The sequence below is a fragment of the Megascapheus bottae genome, chromosome 6 (assembly GCF_031878675.1).
Source record: "Megascapheus bottae isolate mThoBot1 chromosome 6, mThoBot2.hap1, whole genome shotgun sequence".
NCBI classification, from domain to species: Eukaryota; Metazoa; Chordata; class Mammalia; order Rodentia; family Geomyidae; genus Megascapheus; species Megascapheus bottae.
In genome coordinates, this window is record NC_143514.1 from 24591832 (window position 1) to 24613889 (window position 22058).

At 36.7% G+C, this 22058-nt stretch overlaps 1 protein-coding gene across 1 annotated transcript in view; it reads left to right on the plus strand.

Annotated features, from left to right (window-relative positions):
- The window catches only part of Col24a1 (collagen type XXIV alpha 1 chain), a 247900-nt gene that overhangs the window by 42574 nt on the left and 183268 nt on the right, over window positions 1-22058 (plus strand). Inside the window, exons 9-12 of the mRNA XM_090333967.1 lie at window positions 14632-14676; window positions 17585-17638; window positions 18687-18731; window positions 21717-21770. Coding sequence (XP_090190093.1) covers window positions 14632-14676; window positions 17585-17638; window positions 18687-18731; window positions 21717-21770 — 198 coding nt within the window. The remainder of the gene's footprint in view (window positions 1-14631; window positions 14677-17584; window positions 17639-18686; window positions 18732-21716; window positions 21771-22058) is intronic.

Here is a 22058-nt window from a genome sequence, read left to right on the forward strand (position 1 = left end):
TCATCCATACCATATGATCATTTGATAGTTGATTTTTACATCATATTTCAAATGACAAGTTTAACAAACAGGTATTCAAGAAGGGAATCTCTATATACAATCATTGGCACTTAGATTTTAGAACATAATCAAAATTAGGCTGAGGGTTTATATGTCATAGATACATAATAATCTATGTAATAAAACATTATGTCTATAGAATTATAAGTTTTTATGACTATGTAGTTGTGTTTATATTTCCAGTACCATGTCCATAGCATTGGGTATGTAACTTTTGAGTCCTCACTCTGTACTGTTTGAATCTAATAGCCACATATTAAGGATACCATGTGCGTTTTGTTCCTTTGGTCTTGACTTGACTCACTCAACATGATTCGCTCTAGATTCATCCACTTCCCTGCGAATGCCATTATTTTATCTTGTCTGTTGGCTATGTAGAATTCCATTGTGTGTGTGTGTGTGTGTGTGTGTGTGTGTGTGTGTGTGTGTGTGTGTATATATATATCACATTTTTTGTATCCATTCATCTGCAGTAGGGCATCTGGATTGTTTCCATTGCCTGGCTATTGTGAATAGTGCAGAGATGAACATAGCTGACAAAGTGTCCTTATCATATCCTGGGTTATGATGTTCAGGGTAGATGCCCAGGAGTGGTATGGTTGGATCATAGGGAAGGTCTGTTTTCAGTTCTTTAAGAAACCTCCCAACTGCCTTCCAGCTTGGCTGAACTTGTTTACATTCCCACCAGCAGTGCAGTAGGGTTCCTTTTTCTCCACAGCCCCTTCAGGATCTGTCATTGTCTGAGTTGAGAATCTTGGCCATTCTTGTTGGGGTAAGGTGGTATCTTAGGGTTGTTTTTATTTGCATGTCCTTTATGACCATGGATGATGAGCATTTTCTCATATGCTTTTCTGCCATTTTAAACTCTTCTTTTGATAAATCGCTCTTTAGTTCCCTTGCCCATTTAGTGATTGTTTTGTTGGGTTTAGAGGGATTAGTTTCTTGAGTTCCCTGTAGATACTGGATATTAAGCATTTGTCAGATGTATTATTGGTAAATATCTTTTCCCAGTTTGTTGGCTGTCTTTCTGCTTCAGTAGATATGCTTTTATCTGTGCAGACACTTTTTATTTTTAGGGAGTCCCATTTGTCGATTCTCTCTCCAGTCTGTTGTGACTCAGGGATTCTGTTCATGAAGTTTTTGCCTGTGCCTATGAGTTCCAGTGTCTCTCCATTCTATCATGTGGTAGTTTCAAGGTTTCCGGTCTGAGATTGAAGTCTTTGATCCATTTTGAGTTAATGCTTGTGCAAGGCAAAAGGCTAGGGTCAATTTTTAGTTTTCTGCATGTGGCTGCCCAGTTTTGCCAGCACCAATAATTGAATAGGCTGTGTTTGTTCCACTGTATATCTTTGGCTCCTTTGTCAAATACAAGTTGACTATAGGTATGTGGTTCTATTTCTGGATCTTCTGTTCTGTTCCACTGATCTTCTGGTCTGTTTTTGTGCCAATACCATGCTGTTTTTGTTATTATAGCTCTATCTTAGAGTTTGAAGTCTGGTATTGTAATACCACCTGCATTGCTCTTTTTGCCTAGAATTGTTTTGGCTATTCTAGGTCTTTTCTTGTTCCATATGAACCTTTGGATTATATATTCTATTTCAGTAAAGAATGTCTTTAGGATATTGGTGGGGATTGCATTGAATTTTTATATCAATTTTGGCAGTATGGCCATTTTCACTATACTGGTTCTCCCTACCCATGGGCATGGGATGTCTTTCCGTTTCCCGGTGTCCTCTTTAATTTCTTTCATTAGGCTTTTGTAGTTTTCATTAAATAATTTTTGTATATCTTTGGTTAAGTTAATTCCTAAGTATTTTATTCTTTGGGGGGCTATTGCAAATGGGACCATTTTCTTGATTTCACCTTCTGTTTGTGTATTGTTGGCGTACAAGAAGGCTACTGACTTGCAGGTTAATTTTGTATCCTGCCACTTTGCTAAAGTGGTTTATTAATTCTAGGAGTTTGAGAGTGGAGCTTATTGGGTCACTCAGTTAGAGGATCATGCCATCTGCAAATAGAGATAGTTTAATTTCTTCTTTCCTTATGTGGATCCCTTTGATGTCTTTCTCTTGTCTTATTGCTCTGGCTAAGTGTTCCAGCACTCTATTGAAGAGAAGTGGAGAGATTGGGCATTCCTGTCTAGTTCCTGATTTTAAGGTAAATGGTTCCAGTCTTTCTCCATTTAATATAATACTGGCTGTAGGTTTGTCATATATGGCTTTAATTATTGTAAGGAATGCACCTCTTAATCCTATTTTTTCTAGGGCTTTCAACATGAATGCATATTGTATTTTGTCAAATGCCTTCTCCGCATCCAGAGAAATTATTTTGTTTCTTACCCTTAGCTCTATTGATATGATGTATTACATTGATTGATTTGTGAATGTTAAACCAGCCTTGCATCTGTGGGATGAAGCCTACTTGATCATAGTGTATACTTTTTAAAATTTGTTTCTGGATTCTGTTGGCTACTATTTTATTGAGGAGTTTTGCATCTGTGTTCATTAGAGAGATAGGTCTTTAGTCCTCTTTTTTTGTTGTTGGATCTTTCCCTGGTTTGGGGATAAGTGCAATATTAGCGTCATAAAATGAGTTTGGTATTGCTCCTTCTGCTTCTATTTCTCAGAAGAGTTTCAACAGGATAGGCATTACTTCATCTTTAAAAGTCTTGTAGAATTCTGCAATGAAACCGTCTGGACCTGGGCTCTTTTTGGTTGGCATTTCCCTGATTGCTTCCGCTATTTCATTGCAAGAAATTGGTTTGTTCAGTTTCTTTACCACACCATTGTTCAATGTGGGTAACCTATATTTATTTAAGAAGTCATCCATTTCTACTAGATTTTCCTATTTCTTTGAATATAGGCCCTAGTAGTACTTATTCATAATGGACTGAATTTCTTCGATATTGGTTGTGATTGTTCCCGTAGGTTCTCTAATCTTGTTTATTTGAGTCTCCCCTCTCCTTTTTTTGATTAATCTTGTCAGGAGTCTGTCAATTTTGTTGACTCTTTCAAAAATCCAACGTTTTGATTTTTAATTTCATGTATAGTGGATCTTATTTCAATGTCTAATATATCTGATTTTATTTTTGTTATTTGTCTTCTAGTTGTTTAGAATTAATTTTTTCTTGTTCCTTTAAGTGCTTCAATTTCTTCTTTAGGTTATTTACATGCTCTTCTTCTGTCTTTTTTAATACGGGCTCCTAGTGCAATAAATTTGCTCCTTAGAACTGCCTTTGCTGTGTCCCATAAGTTATTTTGTGATGTATCTTGATTCTTATTACATTCAAGAAAGTTTTTAATTTCTTCTTTGATTTGTTCTGTTGCCCAGGAGTTATTGAGAAGTGCGTTGTTCAGCTTCCAAGTGCTTGAATGTTTTGTACCCTTTGTTGATCAGAACTAGTCTGATTCCAATGTGATCAGATAAAATGCATGAGATATATCAGTCCTTTTGTATCTGCTAAAGTTTTCTGTATGAACTATTATATAATCTATTTTGGAGTATATTCCATGTGCTGCTGAGAAAAATGTATAAAGTTTTGCCACTGGATGGAAGGCTCTATATATCTGTTAAGCCCAGCTGGGCTATGGTGTCATTTTAGTCCCTGGTGTCTTTGCTTAACTTTTGTTGAGTTGACCTGTCATTTGGTGAAAGTGGTGTATTGAAGTCTCCCACTATGACTGTGTTTGAGTCTATCTTGTTCTGTAATTCTAAGAGAGTTTGCTTTAGGTGCTCCCATGTTGGGGGACTAAATGTTTATAACTGTAATATTCTGGTTATGAATTGTACCCTTTGCTAATATGTAGTGGCCATCTTTATCTTTATGTACTGATTTTACTGAGAAGTTAATTTTGTCAGAGATTAAGATTGCCCCTCCTGCTTTTTTTGCATGGTGCATTGGAGTGGAAAATTTTTTTCCATTCTTTCACTTGAAGTTGGTTTCTGTCTTTGGCAGTGAGGAAGGTCTCTTGGAGGCAACATATTGATGGGTCTTGTTTCTTAATTGATGGGTCTGCTGTTCCATGTCTTTTGATTGGGTTGTTCAGCCCATTCACATTTAGGGAAATTATGGAGAAGTGGTTAGTGTCCTTTGTCATTATTTATTTTTACATCTGGATTTCTTTCTCTTTTTTCCCCCTTTGTGTTTAGTGATTTATAGGTGATAGCTTCTTGATGGGAGTTCTTGCTGTTCTGCAATATGTTCTTGATTATTTAATATTTTTTGTAATGCTGGTTTAGTGTGCACGTATTCATATAGCTTCTCTTTTGAATGAAATATTCTTGTTTCTCCCTCAGATATAAATACCAGTTTTGCTGGATATATCAATCTGGGTTGGCATTTGTTGGTCTTCAGAGCCTGAATGCTGTTTTTCCAAGTTTTCTTGCATTTAGAGTTTGCATGGAGCGGTCTGCAGTTATTCTAATTTTTTCCCATTGTAGTATAGCTCCTTCTTTGTTTTTCGGCATTTAAGATCAGCTCCTTAGTATTCCGGTCTAATGTTATTACTATGATGTATCTAGACAAGTTCCTTCTAGGATCTTGCCTGCTTGGAGTTCTGAAGCCTTCAGTAATGTGGTATTTTCCCTCTTGAGGTTTGGGAAGTTCTCTGCTATGATCTTGGTGAATAAGGGTTGCATTCCCTTATTCTCCCCTTCTAGGATTCCTATTATACGAAGATTAGAATTCTTGGCTGTGTCTGCCAGGTCCGGGAGTTCTCTTTGGTGAATTCTGACTGATTTCTCCAGAGTAATGATTCTCTGTTCCAGCTCTTGTGTTTTATCTTCCATTCCTGATGTCCTATTCTCCATCTCAGTCAATCTGTTGCTTAATGCTTCCATTTTTGTTTGCATTGTGAACACTGAGCTGATCATGTCTGCTCTGACGGTATTAATCTTTTTCTCTAGGGAAGTATAATTTTTTTCTATTTTTCTTTTGAGATCAAGGAGCTCATTGGTAATTTCTTGCTTATGTTCCTGGAATTGTTTTCAGAATTCTGCTTTGATCTGTTTAATCATGTCCGCAATCATCTCCTTGAATAGGGTCATGTTTCCTCTCTCATCAGTTGTTATTTCTTTGGGTGGTGACATCTCCCTCGTCCCTTTACTCTTGTTTCCTTTTGGGCTTTGTGTGGGACTTTGATTATTTATATATTTCGTGATTTGTTGTTGGAATTTCCACTGAGACTGTTGTTATAGGTTTGCTCTGTGGACGGTAGGTGGAGGTCTTTACTTGGTTTGGGGCTGGTGGTTCTGGGATTCTGTGTATAGGTATGGTTCTCAGCCAAATTAGTTCCCTTGCTGACTGGGTTGGAGTTTTCAGCTTTTACAGGTGTGTCAGCCCATTCCCAAAGGCTGTGTGCCACTGCACAGCTAGCTCTCAGCTAGCCCAATCAGTGGCCCCACAGTTTGGGGGCTTCGGCCATGGGGTGGAGTTGAGGCCTGGGCTAGTCCAGTGTCTGTTCCCTGGGCTAGGGCCCGGCTGAGGTCCTGTGGTTTGGGAGCTCTAGTGAGTCTTCATCTAGTGGCTAGCTTGAGGCCCTGTTCCCAGGGGCGGGGCCCTACAGAGGATGTGGGCTCCGAGGGTGGAGCTGAGCCTTTCTAGCTAGCTGAGGGCAAGCTAGGCCCTGCCGGTCTGTCCTTCAGTTCCCTGCTGTGTTTCAGCCACTTTGGCTGAGAGTTTTTCGGTGACTCGATGGGGGGGCCCCTTGCTGTCTTGCTGGAGATTTGGTTTGGTCAGATGCTGGCTCATAGACTCACACACCCCACCCGCTGTTGGAAGGCAGGGTCTCAACGCCCCTCAGTCTCCAGTTTCAGTGGCCTGGGAGAGGAGGCTGTTGAGCAGGTGGGAGCTGGGACACCTCTGCCCTCTTTGGTGGGGTGCTGGGTCAGCCTCTAGTCAATGGCCTGAGGGAGGGGGCTATTAGGGGAAGGGACAGGATTCTGAATTCCTTGCCCCCTGAACTTGCCAGTCTTTCTTGGGCAGGGTGGAGGGGTCTGGGTTAAGTTCTGTCGCTGGCCACCAGCTCTGCTTTCCCAATGGGTTTGGAGGAACCCACTGGATTACTTACTCATTGGGGCTTGACTGTGAGCTGCTCTGCCAGGTTGGAGCATCGTTTGCCTCCCCTCTGGTGTCCATCTTGCTGTCTGTGCTGTCCTCGCCTGGTCTGTGTGGGTTCCTATGTCTGGATTCTGCCCGGTCTATGTGGGTTCCTATGTCTGGATTCTGCCACTCACTGGACTTCTGGGCTTCCCGGCCTGGTGTCCTCTGCTGCCGCTTTCGGGGCTTGGAGCCGGCAGCAAGGTGTGGGGGAGGGGTCCTTGCGTTTCGCTTTCTTTGAGAAAGTTGGATATAAACTTTATCTGGGTTTCTTTTCCAGTTTGTGTACTTCTCTGTTGCTTCTTGAATTTGTAGTTGATTTCTTAAGATAGTTGGCTCATGGATTCCCTGAATCTCGCTTTTTGTGCGAGAGAGCTAGGCTCGGACCCTATTGTTTTGGCGCCATCTTGCTTCCTTTTAATAGATTTTTGAAAAATAAGTATTTCACAAAAAGTTCATAAGGATTCCACATAAATTTAAGCTAGTTCTTCATCTGCCAGAATTGAGACATTTCAGTCATGCTTTATATATATGTAGGTCTAACTTTTATATGCATATAGAAATGGGTTCGACATAAGCTTGTCATACTGTTCTGGTAGTTTTTTCTGGGAGGAAAAGTGCAGAATATGGTAAATATAGCTAATTTATATTGAATTAATCAGGTTATTTTTATATAATTTATTTCATATTCATAGTTATTAATTCACAAAATCCATATGTGCCAGAATTTAGAATAATGGCTCACATCACCTGTATCTTAGATAATCCCAGTCTCCATATTTGCAGTTTTTACCAAAGTGTTACATGGATTCTTCAGTGCAATACAACAACTGGAGTTATTTGTTTCGTGAGAGAACTAAGATACGCTCAGAGAAGTTAACAGAATTGCTCGGTCACAGTTACTGAAGACTGAGGAACAAAATTGTATTAAAACTGACTTTAAGTCTGCTGTCCATTTCACTTCAAGTTCAGTGAATTTTGTGAGAAAAGAGTTAATGCACCTGTATTTTAAATTGATACAGTGTAATTTCCTAGCATGCATGAAGACTGGGGTTTGATTTCTCGGTACCACATACATACATAGAAAAAGCCAGAAAAGGTGTTATGGATCAAGAGGTAGAGTTCTAGCCTTGAGAAAGCCCAAAGACCGTGCTCAGTCCCTGAGTTCAAGCCCCAGGACTGGCCAAAAAAACAAATATTCCATTATATTTAATATTGTTGTAGTCTGTTGAGCCACTCTTGCTCCCAGCTCTTTCCCTCCCATCTCTCCTTTGCCTTCCTCTCCCCTCTCCTTATTAACTCCTGACCTCATTCCTATTTTTAAATCAGTATTAGCATTTTTAACCAGCAGTATATGTCCCCGGATTGACTGGCTGTATTGCCTCACCTCTTCATCCATTTTCTTCTTTCCTAAGAACTAAAGTGTATTTTCACTTCCCATTAAGTATCTAAACTTTTGCCAAAGAGCAGATAAATTGGATCCAAAGTGCATGTTGAATTGGCTACAAAACAAGAGTTACAATTCTGAGCTTGGATTCAAAATGGGTTTTTAAATTGTTTTATAAATAGATGTCAGTTGCTATATTAAAACTAGAAACCTGCTGTTTTGCATTGTGAGAACATTAGCAATGTAATCAGCTGAAGCGATTTTTCTAAGCTCAAGAGACAAGCCAAACTATGCTGTAAAGCACATCTCAGCATAAAGATCTAACCGTGACCAATTATGAAATAAGATATAAACACTTTTAAACTGATTTTTTTGTAGCGGAGGACTTTTCTGAATATAATAGCTACTATAATGTTCATAATTGTTATATCAGGGTGGCTTTGTACTTTAGATCTTTTTAATTATCTTGAAAAATCTTTTCACAACAAAGGATATTCATGGTACTTATCAATATATAATTGGAAAAGAGAAAGAAACTGAAAACATCAACTAGATTGAATTTTAATTTATCATTCATTCTAAAAAGTACTCAGAACCTGGGTATTGGTGGTTTATATCTGTAAGTCTAACTTCTCAGGAGGCTGAGGTCTGAGGAATGTGGTTCACAACCAGCTCAGGCAGGTAAGTCTATGACTTTTATCTCCAATTTCCCCAAAGAGCCAAAATAAGAGCTGTGACTCAAGTGGTAGAGCAGTAGCCATAAGCAAAAATGCTCAGGGATGCATGTAGGCCCTAAGTTCAAGCTCCACAACTGTTCCACTTCCCCTCCCTCCAACCCTTAACCCCACTCCCCATGCATGTGCAGCCTGAGATGCAAACTCTACTTCCCGTTTTCTAGGAGTTAATTGGAGATAAGAGTCTCTGGTCCTTTTGTGCCCAGGCTGACTTTGAACCTTGATCCTCAGATCTCAGCCTCTTGAGTAGCTAGGATTATAGGCACGAGCCACCATGCCCAGCAAAGTGAAATTTTAAAGAAGCAAAAATACCATCATAAATTTGTGTGAAAATAAATATGGAGAATTCTGCTATTCTACAGCTAGCTCTATAGACTATCTTTCACTAGCCCATCATTTCTGCCAAATTCGACAGAAGGATTTTACCTTGGTTTGTTTCCCAATCCTGTGTAGAACTGAACTTCTAATTCAAATGCTGTTACTTAAGAGTTGCCATGTCTACCATCTGCCATGTCTGTGAATGGAAGGGACTCTGAGTGAGAGGCAATACAGTACTGAACCTTCCAACAGAGAACTCAATGGTTACCAAAGTGGTATGGTATGAAAGATGTTGAAAACTTTCCACTGTCTACACACACATCTATGGATTTCCTTCAGACTGGCTCATGTGAGCAAAATTCCCTTGTTAGTATAACTTCATTTGGGTTAAGATATTTCAGTATATAGTCTTATGATTTTGGAAATTTCTATCTCCTCAAAATTGGCTGTTATCTGTCACTGGGCATCATTTTGAGACTTATCCTATTCTTCTCATTTTCTATACAAGATCTAGTTGTGTGGTCACCTATTTACTAAATTTGTAAGGGCCCAAATTGTTCAAAGGATTATTAAAAATAAGCCTATATGTAAAACTTAGATTTCATTTCCTATTCATTATTGGAATTCCCAGTAAGGCAATTTTATTGTGATGGGTTTCTAATCTGTTAGGAAATATTTTGTAAAATTTTCTTGTTGGCCATCCTTAAGGAATGTGTTCAGTTCATTTTTTTCAGTATGCATATTGAAAATAATATATGTTGCTAGTTATGGACCTTTATATTCTATATGGGAATATAAAATAATAAATCAAATAATACTTTTGAAAGATTGAAATATGGGGCTATTTTTCCAAAATAAAATGTGATGTTCTTAGATTGGAGTAGTGCCAAATCTTGAATGTTGGAAGTTTTTCCAGAAATGTATTCATTTGCTTTTCAAAGGTTTATGCCTAGAATAAAATAAATAAGGTTATAGTCATAAATTTAGAAAATAAATGACAGTTTTTATGCAGTAGTACTGATAACTCTTTCATGTTACAGTTAAAATAATATTACAGCAAAAGATAGGATTAATTTATTATCTTCCATTTTGAGAGAAGAGAAACAAAATATTAAGTATTTAGAATTTTTTTCATCTAAGAAATTCTCTATCCAATGTATATATTTATTCATTCATTAAGTCTCTCCATGAGTTATCTAACAACTACCTTTCATTCTAGATGTTGGGGATACCTTACTGAATTAAATAGAAAAGTAACTTAATAAGTTTAAGCTTTTTGAGAAATATATTTTCTCTTTCTAACTCTACCACTTTCATCTAATGTACAGCCATGTATTAAGCAAACCATCATACTAGTCTCTTACTTAACCACCCTCTTCCTCTTTTTCAACCCAGAGTTTCCTCCTATATTAGTTACTTCTTTGTATTTTTTTTTGCTAGTCCTGGGGCCTAGCTCTGTCTCAGGGCCTGGGCTCTGTCCTTGGACATATTTTGCTCAAGGCTAGTGCATTGCCATTTGAGCCACAGTGCCACTTCTGGCTTTTTCTGTATATGTGGTCCTGAGAAATCATGCATGCTAGGTGAGCACTCTACCACGAAGCTACACTCCTGTCCCCATACTTCTTTGTATTTTTGACCAAAGTTCTTGATGGAACAACTGAAGGAATTATTAGGTCTATGTCATAGTTTTATATTTTCAGACCATAGTACTTATTTCCATTGAATCTGGGCCTATGGTACCTGACAATGTCACTTCATGGAAGACAGGAAACAAGGAGCAGCTAGGGAGTCAGTAGGACATTCAAAGACATACTCGCCTATTTCCACCAATTAAGGTGCCACCTCCTAAAGCACCTCCCAAATTAGTACCATAAGAGGGAGGTATTTTTTTTTGGGGGGGGGGGGATTTCATCTTTAAGCCTTTGTACATTGATTCTGAGTTCTTTCTGGGTTTCCAAGCCCAAATCATCTCATATTTGCCTTTGCTTTTTAACTTGATGGTTAAATTAAACACAAAGAAAATAGTGATCTGTGCCTAGATTCTAAGAATCAGATATTTTACTAATAATGAAATAGTTTTTTTTTAATACAAGAACATACTGGCTATCAAAATAAGGCTTGCTAGTGGCAAAACTGGACTTAAAACTTAGTGTGCTCTGTCTGTTCATATTATTAGCACTAAAAACACCCCCTGAAACATATTGTTTTACTTAGGCCCTTTTGACTGGAAAGCACAGAGGCTTAGGTCATCTTAAGGAAGAAAGTCAAATATTTCAATCCTCTCTACAGCCTTAAGGGAAACGGGGACCACATGAATTCTAAAAATAGAACTGTAATATGACTTGGAATCATGAAAGGCACTGATTCCAAGTCACTCTGAGTATCTTACAAGCATGAGTCTGTGGATGTGTAATTAGTATTACCTCCTACATTCTGCATTGCCTTTTAATGATATCTGACAATTTTATTTCTTAAAATACCTTGGTATCTGTGCGTGCGTATGTGTGTGTGTGTGTGTGTGTGTGTGTGTGTGTGTGTGTGTGTGTATGTGTGCATGCATGCATGCATGCATATTAGCTCTCTTAACATGTAAGCTACAGCTCCACTTATGGCTTCTGCCTTTGTTGTTGTTGTTGTTAATTGGAGATAAGAGTCTCAAGAACTTTTTTGCTTGGGCTGGCTTCAAACCATAATCCGTAGATCTTAGCCTCCAGACTAGCTAGAGTTACAGGTGTAAGCCATCAATGCTAAATCATACCCGTAAATTTCCATGTGTATTTGCATGTTAATATGGCATCACTAAGTCTCTACTTTCTACTTATCTTTTCTTGGGAAACCTTTTTTTAAACAAGAAAATTTTTTTTATTAATCCATATGAAGAATTACAGGCAGTTCTTGGGAAATCTTTGCAGCTGCCTCAGACCCACTGCAAAGTATATGAATTATTTTTTTTTCTTTTCTTTTTTTTTGTTGGTCATGGGGTTTGAACTCCTGGACACTGTCCCTGAGCCCTTCAGCTCAAGGCTACTACACTACCCTTGAGCCAAGCCACACTTCCTGTTTTCTAGTGATTAATTGGATAAGAGTTTCAGGTCCTTTTGTGCCCCAGCTGGCTTTGAACCTTAATCCTCAGATTTTAGCCTCCTGAATAGCTAAGATTACAGGCATGAGCCACTGTGCCCAGCTAGTATGTGAATTTTTCTGTTGTCACTGTTTTTTTTTTCTTTTAGTATTGTTGTTTTTGTTTTGTATGTGTCAATATGGGGCTTGAACCAGGGGTCTAGAAGCTGTGCCTTACTTTTTTGCTCAAGGTTAATATTCTACCAATTGTGTCACAGTTCTATTTCTAGCTTTTTGGGGGTTAATTGGATATCAGTGCTTGACAGACTTTCCTTCTTCCTGGGCTGGCTTTGAACACTGGTCTACCTTCTAACTAGGATTATAGACATGAGATACTACTACCATTATGACTATGATTATGATTATTAATTTTCAGTTGAGAGGTAAAACTCAGGACCTGGGCTTTTTGTGCTCAAGGTTCTACCACTTTGAGCCACAGTTCCATTTCAGGTTCTCTGATGATTAATTGGAGATAAGGGTCTAATGGACTTTTCTGGCTTGGGCTGGCTATGAGCCTTCTGAGCCTTCTGAGTAGCTAGGACTATAGGTATGAGCTACCAGCACTTGCTTGTTACTGGCTTTTTTTTTAACGGTTGGAATTTGATTAACCTACCTCATTTTTTAATGCAAAAATTCTTTCTCCTAAGTGGCCTGTTTGGCCACTGGCCAAGTTTATATTGTCTTCCCTTAGTTGAAATGCCATCCTTTGGCTAAAGTCAGATAGGGGAGAGTTCATAGTGCAAGGCGCTGCCACGTCATCAGGCTTTCTTCATAAAGATGAAATTACTTTAAAAGGGAATTGTGCCTGCATAAGATACCATGATGAACATGAACCTTTCAGTGGTCTAAAAATTCTAGGGAAGGTAATCCAAAGAAATTGCACCACCACTTCATTTGTTTTGCTGGAGACTAGAGAGAAAAGAAATACTGATCAGAAATATAATTAGTGATGAAACAAAAGAACATGTAACTATACTTGAGTTAAAAATTAAGCCAAGTAAAAAAATAAACACTTTTCTGAAATAAAAAAGAAACAGACTCAGAGTAGACTGTGTCTCCAACTTACATGCTTCCTCCCTTGGCTCTTTAATCCTCTTCTTCCTGCAGAGGGCTTTTATTTCCAGCCTCCTTGAAACAACATGACTGTCTTAGTAGTGTGAGGATATTTATTTTCTTTTTTTCTGAAAATGCTTGATGTATTTGATGCTAAAGCATAAAATTTTGATAATACCATGATTTATGAAGTTCAAATCTTTTCTTGGATTTCTTAGTCCATTTTTGTTGTTGTTGTTGCTATATTATCTGAGACTGGGAAATGGATGAAAAAGAGGTTTCATTTGGTTCATGTTCTGGAGGCTAGGAAGTTTACGAGTTTGGTGCTGCTTGTCTTCTGGGCTTCTGGTGAGGGCCTCTTTTCTGTTGCCACTATTCATGATAGAAAGCAGAAGAGCTATAGGGACACATGTGAAAGAAGAAATGTAAAGAGACTGTTTATAATGTTCTACTCTTGTGGTAACTCATCTAACCTTTCAGAGAGAACACTGGTACAAGAAAAGCATCCATCCCTCTTAAATACTTAATCACCTCTTAAAGCCCAATATACAGTCTAGCCAAATAATTTCCTTCCTAATTATCCAAACTCATCTGTTCTGACAAATTTCAGGCATTAATCTTGTATGATAGTTCGTTTCTACATTTGGAAATCTTATAATTTTTCATCATAATATGTTAATGGAATATTTGTATATGTGTCAACTATGCTTATTTTAGGCTTTTGAGTTATATTTGCTTAAAATTCCATAAGATCCTTAATTACATTTTTTCTTGTTTTATATGTACCAAAATCTCCAGAAGCAATAGGTTCGTTTTCTGACAGTTGATTAGAACTATACAAAAGAAGCTCCAAAGTCTTATTTATTTTCTTCTTGTCCTTTTACCAACATTCATTTTGCTCTTACAAGTAGATCTTTCTACAGGAAAGATGTTTATTTATTTTTTAATTTGTTATAATTAATAGAGGGGTTACAGTTGTAGTTGCCAGATAAAAGAAGCATTACTTCACATACATTGATACCCCTTCTTATGTTTTTGTCCCCATTTCCCTCACCACAACCCCTCCCCTCATCTTGTTTTCCCCCATTCCTTTTCATATTTTAAATAAACAAATAAATGTATATACAATGTACCAGATAACAAGGTAAGATACTGTAACAATATGAGAATAACCAAGGGACAACAAAAGAGATGAGAAATAGTACATTAAAAACAACAACCACATACTATATAGCTGTTGTTTCCATATCCTGGAGGTCCTTTCATTTAGCCTCATCCTATATGGCCTTTTGTAAGATGTTTATTTTTATAACAGTTGGTGTTAGTGATTGACATTAAGATTTGATTTTGATTCCATTCCTTGGAATTGGTACCAATTTCCTAGATGGCTTTATGGGACTTCTTTTGATAAATCTGTGAGAATCCTCTGTTGTTTGAATTAATTCAAATTGACTCAGGATGGTTTAGCTTTTTGATAATTACAAACAAGTATGTCTATGGGCATTTTATCTCATCATTTTGAACTCTAACCAACTTTTTCCCAGACCTCAGCAAACAGTGCACATGCATTCCTACACAGGGTTGTTGTGAGTTCAATACTTAGACACCATTTAAACTGATAATAAAATACCCAATTAATACTCAATATACTTTAAAGAATCAATAGGAAATTAGTTTATCATTTAATAAAGAGCTGATTAATTAAATTGGTTAAATTCAATAGAAAAGAGATATGTGTGAAGTATATTGTATTGATAAGGGAACTTAAAGTTTCGATAGAGCAACTTAGTCCCCGTGTTTCAGTATTTTGTGAATGTAAGTAAGTTCACTTTTCTAGTATATTTTCACCCTTTTCCTTGCAGGGTCTCAAAGGACACGCAGGGCTCCCAGGACTTCGTGGTGAACAAGTAAGTGCTTCCTTGCTAACACTCTTATGTGCTCAGGTGGAGAAGACAAAGGTTAAGGGAGTTTTTGAGGGACTATTTTCCCTTACTTTTGATTTTTCTTTTCAGTGTTATATACAAGACAACTTTTTGAATGATTCGCAGTAGGTTCTTTTAAAAAAATTTAATAGACAATATTTAACTATTATTCAGTTTCACTATTTATCTCATTTATTTCAAAGCAGTAATATGTTGAGGGTAGGGAGCAGATGCTGGTATTAAAGTTTGAACTTAAGGTCTAATTGTTGTCCTTTAGATTTTTTACTCAAGGCTGGTACTCTATCATTTGAGATGCCACTCCATTTCCTGCTTATTATGTGGGTAGCTGGAGATAAGAATCTCACAACCTTTCCTGCCCAAGCTAATTCAAACCCCAGCCCTCAGATCTCAGCCTCCTGAGTAGCTAGGATTACAGACATCAGCTATCTACACCTGGCCTGGACCTAGCTATAACTCAACTGTCTGTGTTTCACAAATCCTTTTAAGAATCTCATAAAGCTCACTGACCCTTTCTCACAAAACACACACACACACACTGTGCTGCATTTTTGTACATTTGTATAGCGTTATCTGTTCACTAAAGCCTAATCAAATGAACAAAATAATGCCAGTTTTCTGTGTTTTTCAAATTGAGAAATCTATTCGAATTTTGAGGCAGAATGCTTACGATTAATGGCAGAGCAACATGTATACTTGTGATAAGTGCAGACTTGGTTTTCTGAACATCAAACAAATGCTAAAAAGCATTTAAGTGTTTATGATGAAAGAAACCATAAGAAGGGTGGCAGGAATTAGTCCCTGGAGAGAAAGATTTCTGCTTTGGCAGAAGTCAATGAAAGAAATCTTTTACTTCACATATCAATGATAAACGCTGTCCTGGATTAGTACCTACCATTTATCTCCCATTTGCTTTATTACTTAGTTCTGTCCATTGTCATGATAAAGGTGGAATATATCTTAAGAGTCTAAACTTAGTTTTAAAGATTAGAAAAACATATTTTGGACTAGTTCTTGTTATCTGTTTGTTTCTAGATAGAGTCAAAGTTTCTGTTAAGATTGAGGAATAGCTAAATGATATCATCTGTGTCAGTTAGCATAATAAGAACGATTTGAGCTACTCTTACTTGCCAGAATGTACTATTGCTAACTGCAACTTATTATCTAGTAGCATAATTACTTCTTCAATATGTTGCATATGTAAGCAATTTTATATTCAGTACTAGTGCATTCCACTTTTAAAGATGTTTCTACACATTGTTCTATTTTCTTCACAAAATAATCTCATGACTTAGTTATTACTGTTTAGTTTTACTTGTAAGAAAACAGATCATATTGAAAAGACTCATATATATATGTGTGTGTGTATATACAATATGTATGTTATATATACATAATAGCAGTGCTGGGATTCTGAAGGAAGGCTGCCTGATTCCATAAGGGTGTTTTAATGCTTGCCAAGAAGTATAATTTCACAAGGCTAGGTATAGAACTATATCTTTATTCTTCCACTCAGTCTACAGATTTGAATGAGTCAACATCATAAATCCATTTTTAAAGTGCTACATGAATGAGTGGGGTTGTTTCTTTTGAGTTTCTTTGCTTGTCTAAGTGATTTTAGGGCATGGTTGGTCTAGATTATATTTGTGCCAGATGAAAGCTATGCTAAGAGTTTGTTTATTTTGCTTAATGCCATTCTATCAGAAATTAGGCATCCAGTGGAAAACTTTGGTGTTTTCCTCTGTGCAGATGGCATGTATTAAGACTTCTAGGTGTATAAAATCCATTGAAAAATCAGATTTTACTTACGTAGTATGACACATTTACCCTTATTGAGGTGTTTGGATAGGCGTAGAATAAAAAAGAGATGGAGGTTGGCATTAGGCAGATAATGCTGGCATAAAGAACAAAAGAATCCTCTTATATTTGTTTCACTCCTCTCTATTAGTTTGCCCAAATTAGGAATCTCTGGTGGAATAGTCTGTGTATTTTTGGATTTAGATGGGACTTTAAGGAAAGCAGGAATAAAGATTAAAGTAAATTGAATAATTAAAAGACTTTCCCCAAAATATTATGAGACATTATTTACTCTTCAAGCTCACACTAGGGAAACAAGCTTGAATGGAAGTCTCTGGTATTAGCCTCACTTATAAGCTAAGTGATCTGCCACTGAGAACCCAAACATGTTATTTTTCTCATCTCTTGTGTAGGGATAATCTCATTGTATAATGGCTTAGGCATTCATCTCTGTCATGAGGGCTCCACTTGCAGGACATAATTATTTCCAAAAGCCCACCTCCTCACACCACTGCACATGATCATCAGGTTTACAACTCCAGATTGTGTATTTGGGGGACAAACACCATCATCTCTGTTTAGTATGTGACTATCCAGGAGAGCTGAGTCATGATAAAGGCACTTACTAGCTAATCTCCTTGCTTAATCAGACTTGCTATAAGAATATATTAAATTTAGGAAGGAAGAATGAAATGGTTTCGAAGTTTCCTTCCCCTTCTGATTATCTCAGACTTTGATTTTCTCAAATAGTTAAGGCATGTTGAAGGATGACTGAATCCAGAAGGAATTCAAAGATATCAATTATTAAACACACCAGCTCTTTCTCTCGAATAAATTTCTTCTGGCTTATCATGATTATAGATCTCATTTGGAACTGTAGTCTGTTTTATTTAGCCATTTTGGATGATTTTTTCTTAAAATATTGGCTTCAATAAGATAAGCAATGCTTAGGACTCAGTTCTTTTACGAGGAAAAAATATTTTTTTCCAGAATTGTCTATTACATGTACACCATACTTATTTTATTGGGCTTTCTTTGCAGCTGATGTTTGTTTTATTTATTTAACTTTTCATTTCAGGGAATGACAGGACTTACTGGTAGTATTGGAACACCTGGCTACCCTGGCAGGCAGGTGCAGTAACTGTTTACACTTCTTTGAACTATCCTCTTCATTAATACATTGTAGGCTCTGATTTCCAGAGTTTATTTATGTTCACAAGACAGTTGGTTTACATTTATTGAATGATGAGTTACTCATAGAGAAATAATTGCAAAAGGATAATGGTAAAAAGAATCATTTAAAAATGTTACTGCAGAAAGTTTTACTTGTAGCCAAGGTAGGTCTTTTAAATGTGTTTGTGATCTGCAGTGGAACTACCTTATTTGAAGTGTCCTCTGGATAATATGTTCTTAAAACTCCCCATGTTGAGTTCCAGTACCACTAGTAACCAAAATAAAGTCGTGTTAAAGATTAGGACTCTATTATAAGTACTGTTTAAAATGATACAAGTATAAAAACTTTGGAAACAGTTGACATTGCTGCTTCTACCACTACCAAATACAATAACCAATTATTAAGCATGGGAACAATGGCTCCAAGTTTAAAATGTATTCCATCAAAAAATTTATTAGAACTGAGAACTGGCAGCTTACCACTCTATTTGTAGCTACTCAGGAGACTGAGATCTGAGGATTTTGGTTCAAAGCCTGCCAGGGCAGGAATGTCTGTAAGAATTTTATCTCTAACCAACCAGAAAAAAAGCCAGAAGTGAAGGTGTGTCTTAAATGGTAGAGTGCCAGCCTTGAGCAAAAAAAGCTATGGGACAGTGCTCTTAAGACCACTGCTGGCCTCAAATAACAACAACAACAATAACAATAATCAGAATATATCTTACAACAAATTAATTAGAAATAACTAAAAATTGCATGGATAGTTTTCAGTGAGAACTAATTTAAATATTTGCTATTAATATATTATAGATATATAACTAAACACATTTGCTCATAAATATAGTCACCTCTTTCAGATTCTGAAAACTCAAAATTCCTTAAACATCGTAATCCTCATTAGATAGAGTTCTGGTTGTGAAAATAATACCTGCTTTACCTTTTAAATTTATTTGTTGATAAAATCTTTAAAAATATTGTAGTATGATGACAATGTCTTTTGTTCACCCTAGGGTTTGGCTGGACCAGAAGGGAACCCCGGTCCTAAAGGCACACGAGTAAGTAAACATTTTTTTTTTATCATTCCATTAAGTATGCTTACAAAAGGGAAATGAAATATACAAACTACTTACTATACTTTCACTTCAATAGGAGCTTTGGATTTTGTTCAGTTTTAGTCTGAAAAGAATATACTTGCTATTTCCACTTTTATATCTAGAAGAAACAGGCTCATAGTGGTAAGCTTTGCAATATCACTTTCTATCCACTTCCAGTTCTTAACTTTGACATCTGGCAAATGTGTTAATGTACTATATTTATATAACTACATATATTTTAGTTTTGAAATCCTAAAATTATGTTAAATACATGCTAAGTGAACGTTTGTAATGTAGCTTGAATGGATGAATGACTGTAACCTCAGCTACTTGGAAGGTGAAAGTGGAAAGTTCAAGGACATGGGCTGGCCCAGGTATCTGTACAAATGAAAAGCTAAAGGACTGGGGTATAATTCAAATACTAGAACAGTTATTTAACAAGCATGAGGCCCTGAGTACAATGCCTACTGCCACAAAAAGAAAAAAAATACCATTATTTATGTATGTATGCATGCAAAGCTAAAAAGTCATGGTGAAAAAAAGATAAAAAGAATTCACAGAAGCTAAAGGCTGAGATAATTGTATGATGTAAAAATCATAACTTTTAGAAGCAACAAAACACCTGCAAAGAAGAAAGTATGATGTGATATCAAGAACATTTATGTCATTAATATATTAATTTAATTAATATTAAAGCATTTTAAAGCTAAAATCAGCTCTATACTTCTTCTACTGTGCTGTATTGTCTTTATCCTTACATTACGCAAAGATATAATAAGAAAAAGTCACATATTTTTCTTTTTGTTTTTTTAATCGGTCGTGGGACTTGGACTGCAGGCCTGGGCACTGTCCATAAGCTCTTCAGCTCAAGGCCACCGCCCTACCCCTTGAGCCAAGCACCACTTCCGGTTTTCTAGTGGTTAATTGGAGATAAGAATCTCAAGGTCTTTATTGCCTGGGCTGACTTTGAACCGTGATCCTCAGATCTCAGCCTCCTGAATAGCTAGGATTAGAAGTATGGGCCACTATGCCCAGCGAAAGTCACTTGTTCTTACTGGACACTGCACTGAAATCACAGGCCTGCTTGAATTGAGGAAATAATAAGAAAAATTGGTGGTTGAGAAATGGGTATTTGTGTTCAATAGGCTACTCTGTTTTTCGTGGTCTTTCTTTTAATAGCTCTGTGATTTAAATATTTATCCATGCTCTTTGCTTTATTTTTCACATGAAATGGTTATAAGTAAACTTGTAAGTCTAATGTAGGGAAAAAAACCTGTAATATATACTTAAAGTTGTAAGAATTGAGATTAGCATTCTTAAAAAAAAAAAAGTAGTGTCCAGAAGGTTGCATGTGCTTACTATCCAGATTTTATAATTACTAATAGAATGGAGAGTGTCTTTTATGCATCATAATGCAAGATGAGAAAATGAAGTAAGAGCAAGTTGTACTGCACCAAAAAATCTTGCACATATGTTTTGGAGTTATTGGCTCATATACAAACATAATAGTCACTGAGGTTCATCTGTATTTTGGTATGTGTCAGAATTCCTTCCTCAGGCAGGATAATACTCTACTGCATATGGATACCACATTTCATTTATCTATTCCATGTGTTGCTGGATTTGCAGGTTACTTCCACCCACCTCTTGACTATTGTCAATAAAATTACTATGGGTATACAAATAGCATTTAATTTCTTGATGCCTTAGTTTTATAGTGTTTGTTTTTATAGAAGTATTTACTCCAACCCTCATCTGCTTCTTAATTCACAATAAGTAGATGTCATTTAAAAGTGAAAATAGCTTCTTATATCTCTACTTCGAATTCTTTACACCTTGTTTTTCTTTTCTGTACCTATAAAAGAATCCCTCTCCCATCTCCATTTCAGCCTCTCTAATCCTCATGGTAATTTTTCAATTTTTTTCCTCCAGCTCAAATGATGCTTCCCAAGTTGCCATTCTATTTTTTCATGACACCTTTTTTCTTTTTTAAAGATAAAGTTTAATGAAAAGGAAAGGAAAGCTATGAAAGAAAGTAGCAAGGCTTTCCATCCATTCTTGTAGGGCCCAACGTGGAGTCCAATGGCGTCCCCTCAGAAAGTGGTGTTTCTAGTGCAGGCCTGTACTGTGCTTATGCCTCTGAACTTTGTGCTGATTGCTTGATAGCTTGTGCATTCCTGCCCTGACTCTTTCCATCAGTTGAACAGGCACCCCAGCATTAGAGGAAAATATTTTTTATCAAAAAGTATTTGATCAGGAGCTCAAAGCATTATGGAAACCAGAAGGGTCAAGATGGGATATATATTTCATGCATTACTTTTTATCCCTATGTTCCCACCAGTTCCCCTCTTTATCTCATGGTCCTTCCTTGTTTGATAATCCTAATTGCTGAGGGAACAGGAGTGATGACCCCTGCAGACTACTTCTGAGAGAGAGGCAGAGTCACATATGGGGGTATGAGATCCTCAGGAAGAGTCTTTTAGGTGGCAGGATGTGATCTATGCGCTTTTTTAGTGGACCACAGTAAAACCCTGAAGGGGTACATATAAGGCTCCCCATTTTATGGCCATTTGTAGTTTCATGAATAGAGCTTCATTTGGCATAATATACAAACTGAAATTCTTAGCTTGAAGTTTAAAAACTGTGATATTCTTTATAAAAAAAGTGTGGGGGGCCGGGAGTTTGGCCTAGTGGTTAAAGTGCTTGCCTAGCATGCATGAAGACCCGGGTTCGATTCCTCGGTACCACATACATAGAAAAAAGCTGGAAGTGGTGCTGAGGCTCAAGTGGTAGAGCTCTAGCCTTGAGAAAGTCCAAGGACAGTGCTCAGGCCCTGAGCTCAAACCCAGGACTGGCAAAAAAAAAAAAAAAAAAAAAAAAAAAAAAAAGTGTGGGTTGACAATTTAAATGAGATTACATAAAGATTTCTTGTTTTGTTTTTTTAAGGGTTTCATTGGTTCACCTGGAGAAGTGGGACAATTGGGGCCTGAAGGAGAAAGGGTAAATTTATTTTTAAAGTGGTTATTTTTATTAATATACAACAGGGGTCCAGACTCTGACATTAGGAATATTATTGAATAAACAAGTTATATTTAAAGCAAGTCACTTTCCAGAAATATAATTAGAATTCTTAAATCTTACTGACTTTTTATAAGGAAATAATATAAATTTTACATATATAGTTCAATATTTTAAATTCCATTAAAACATACTAAATATATCGTGAAGAAAATTTTATATGTAACTCATTTATATTTGTTTTTATTTTATGCTTCAGTAACTCAAACT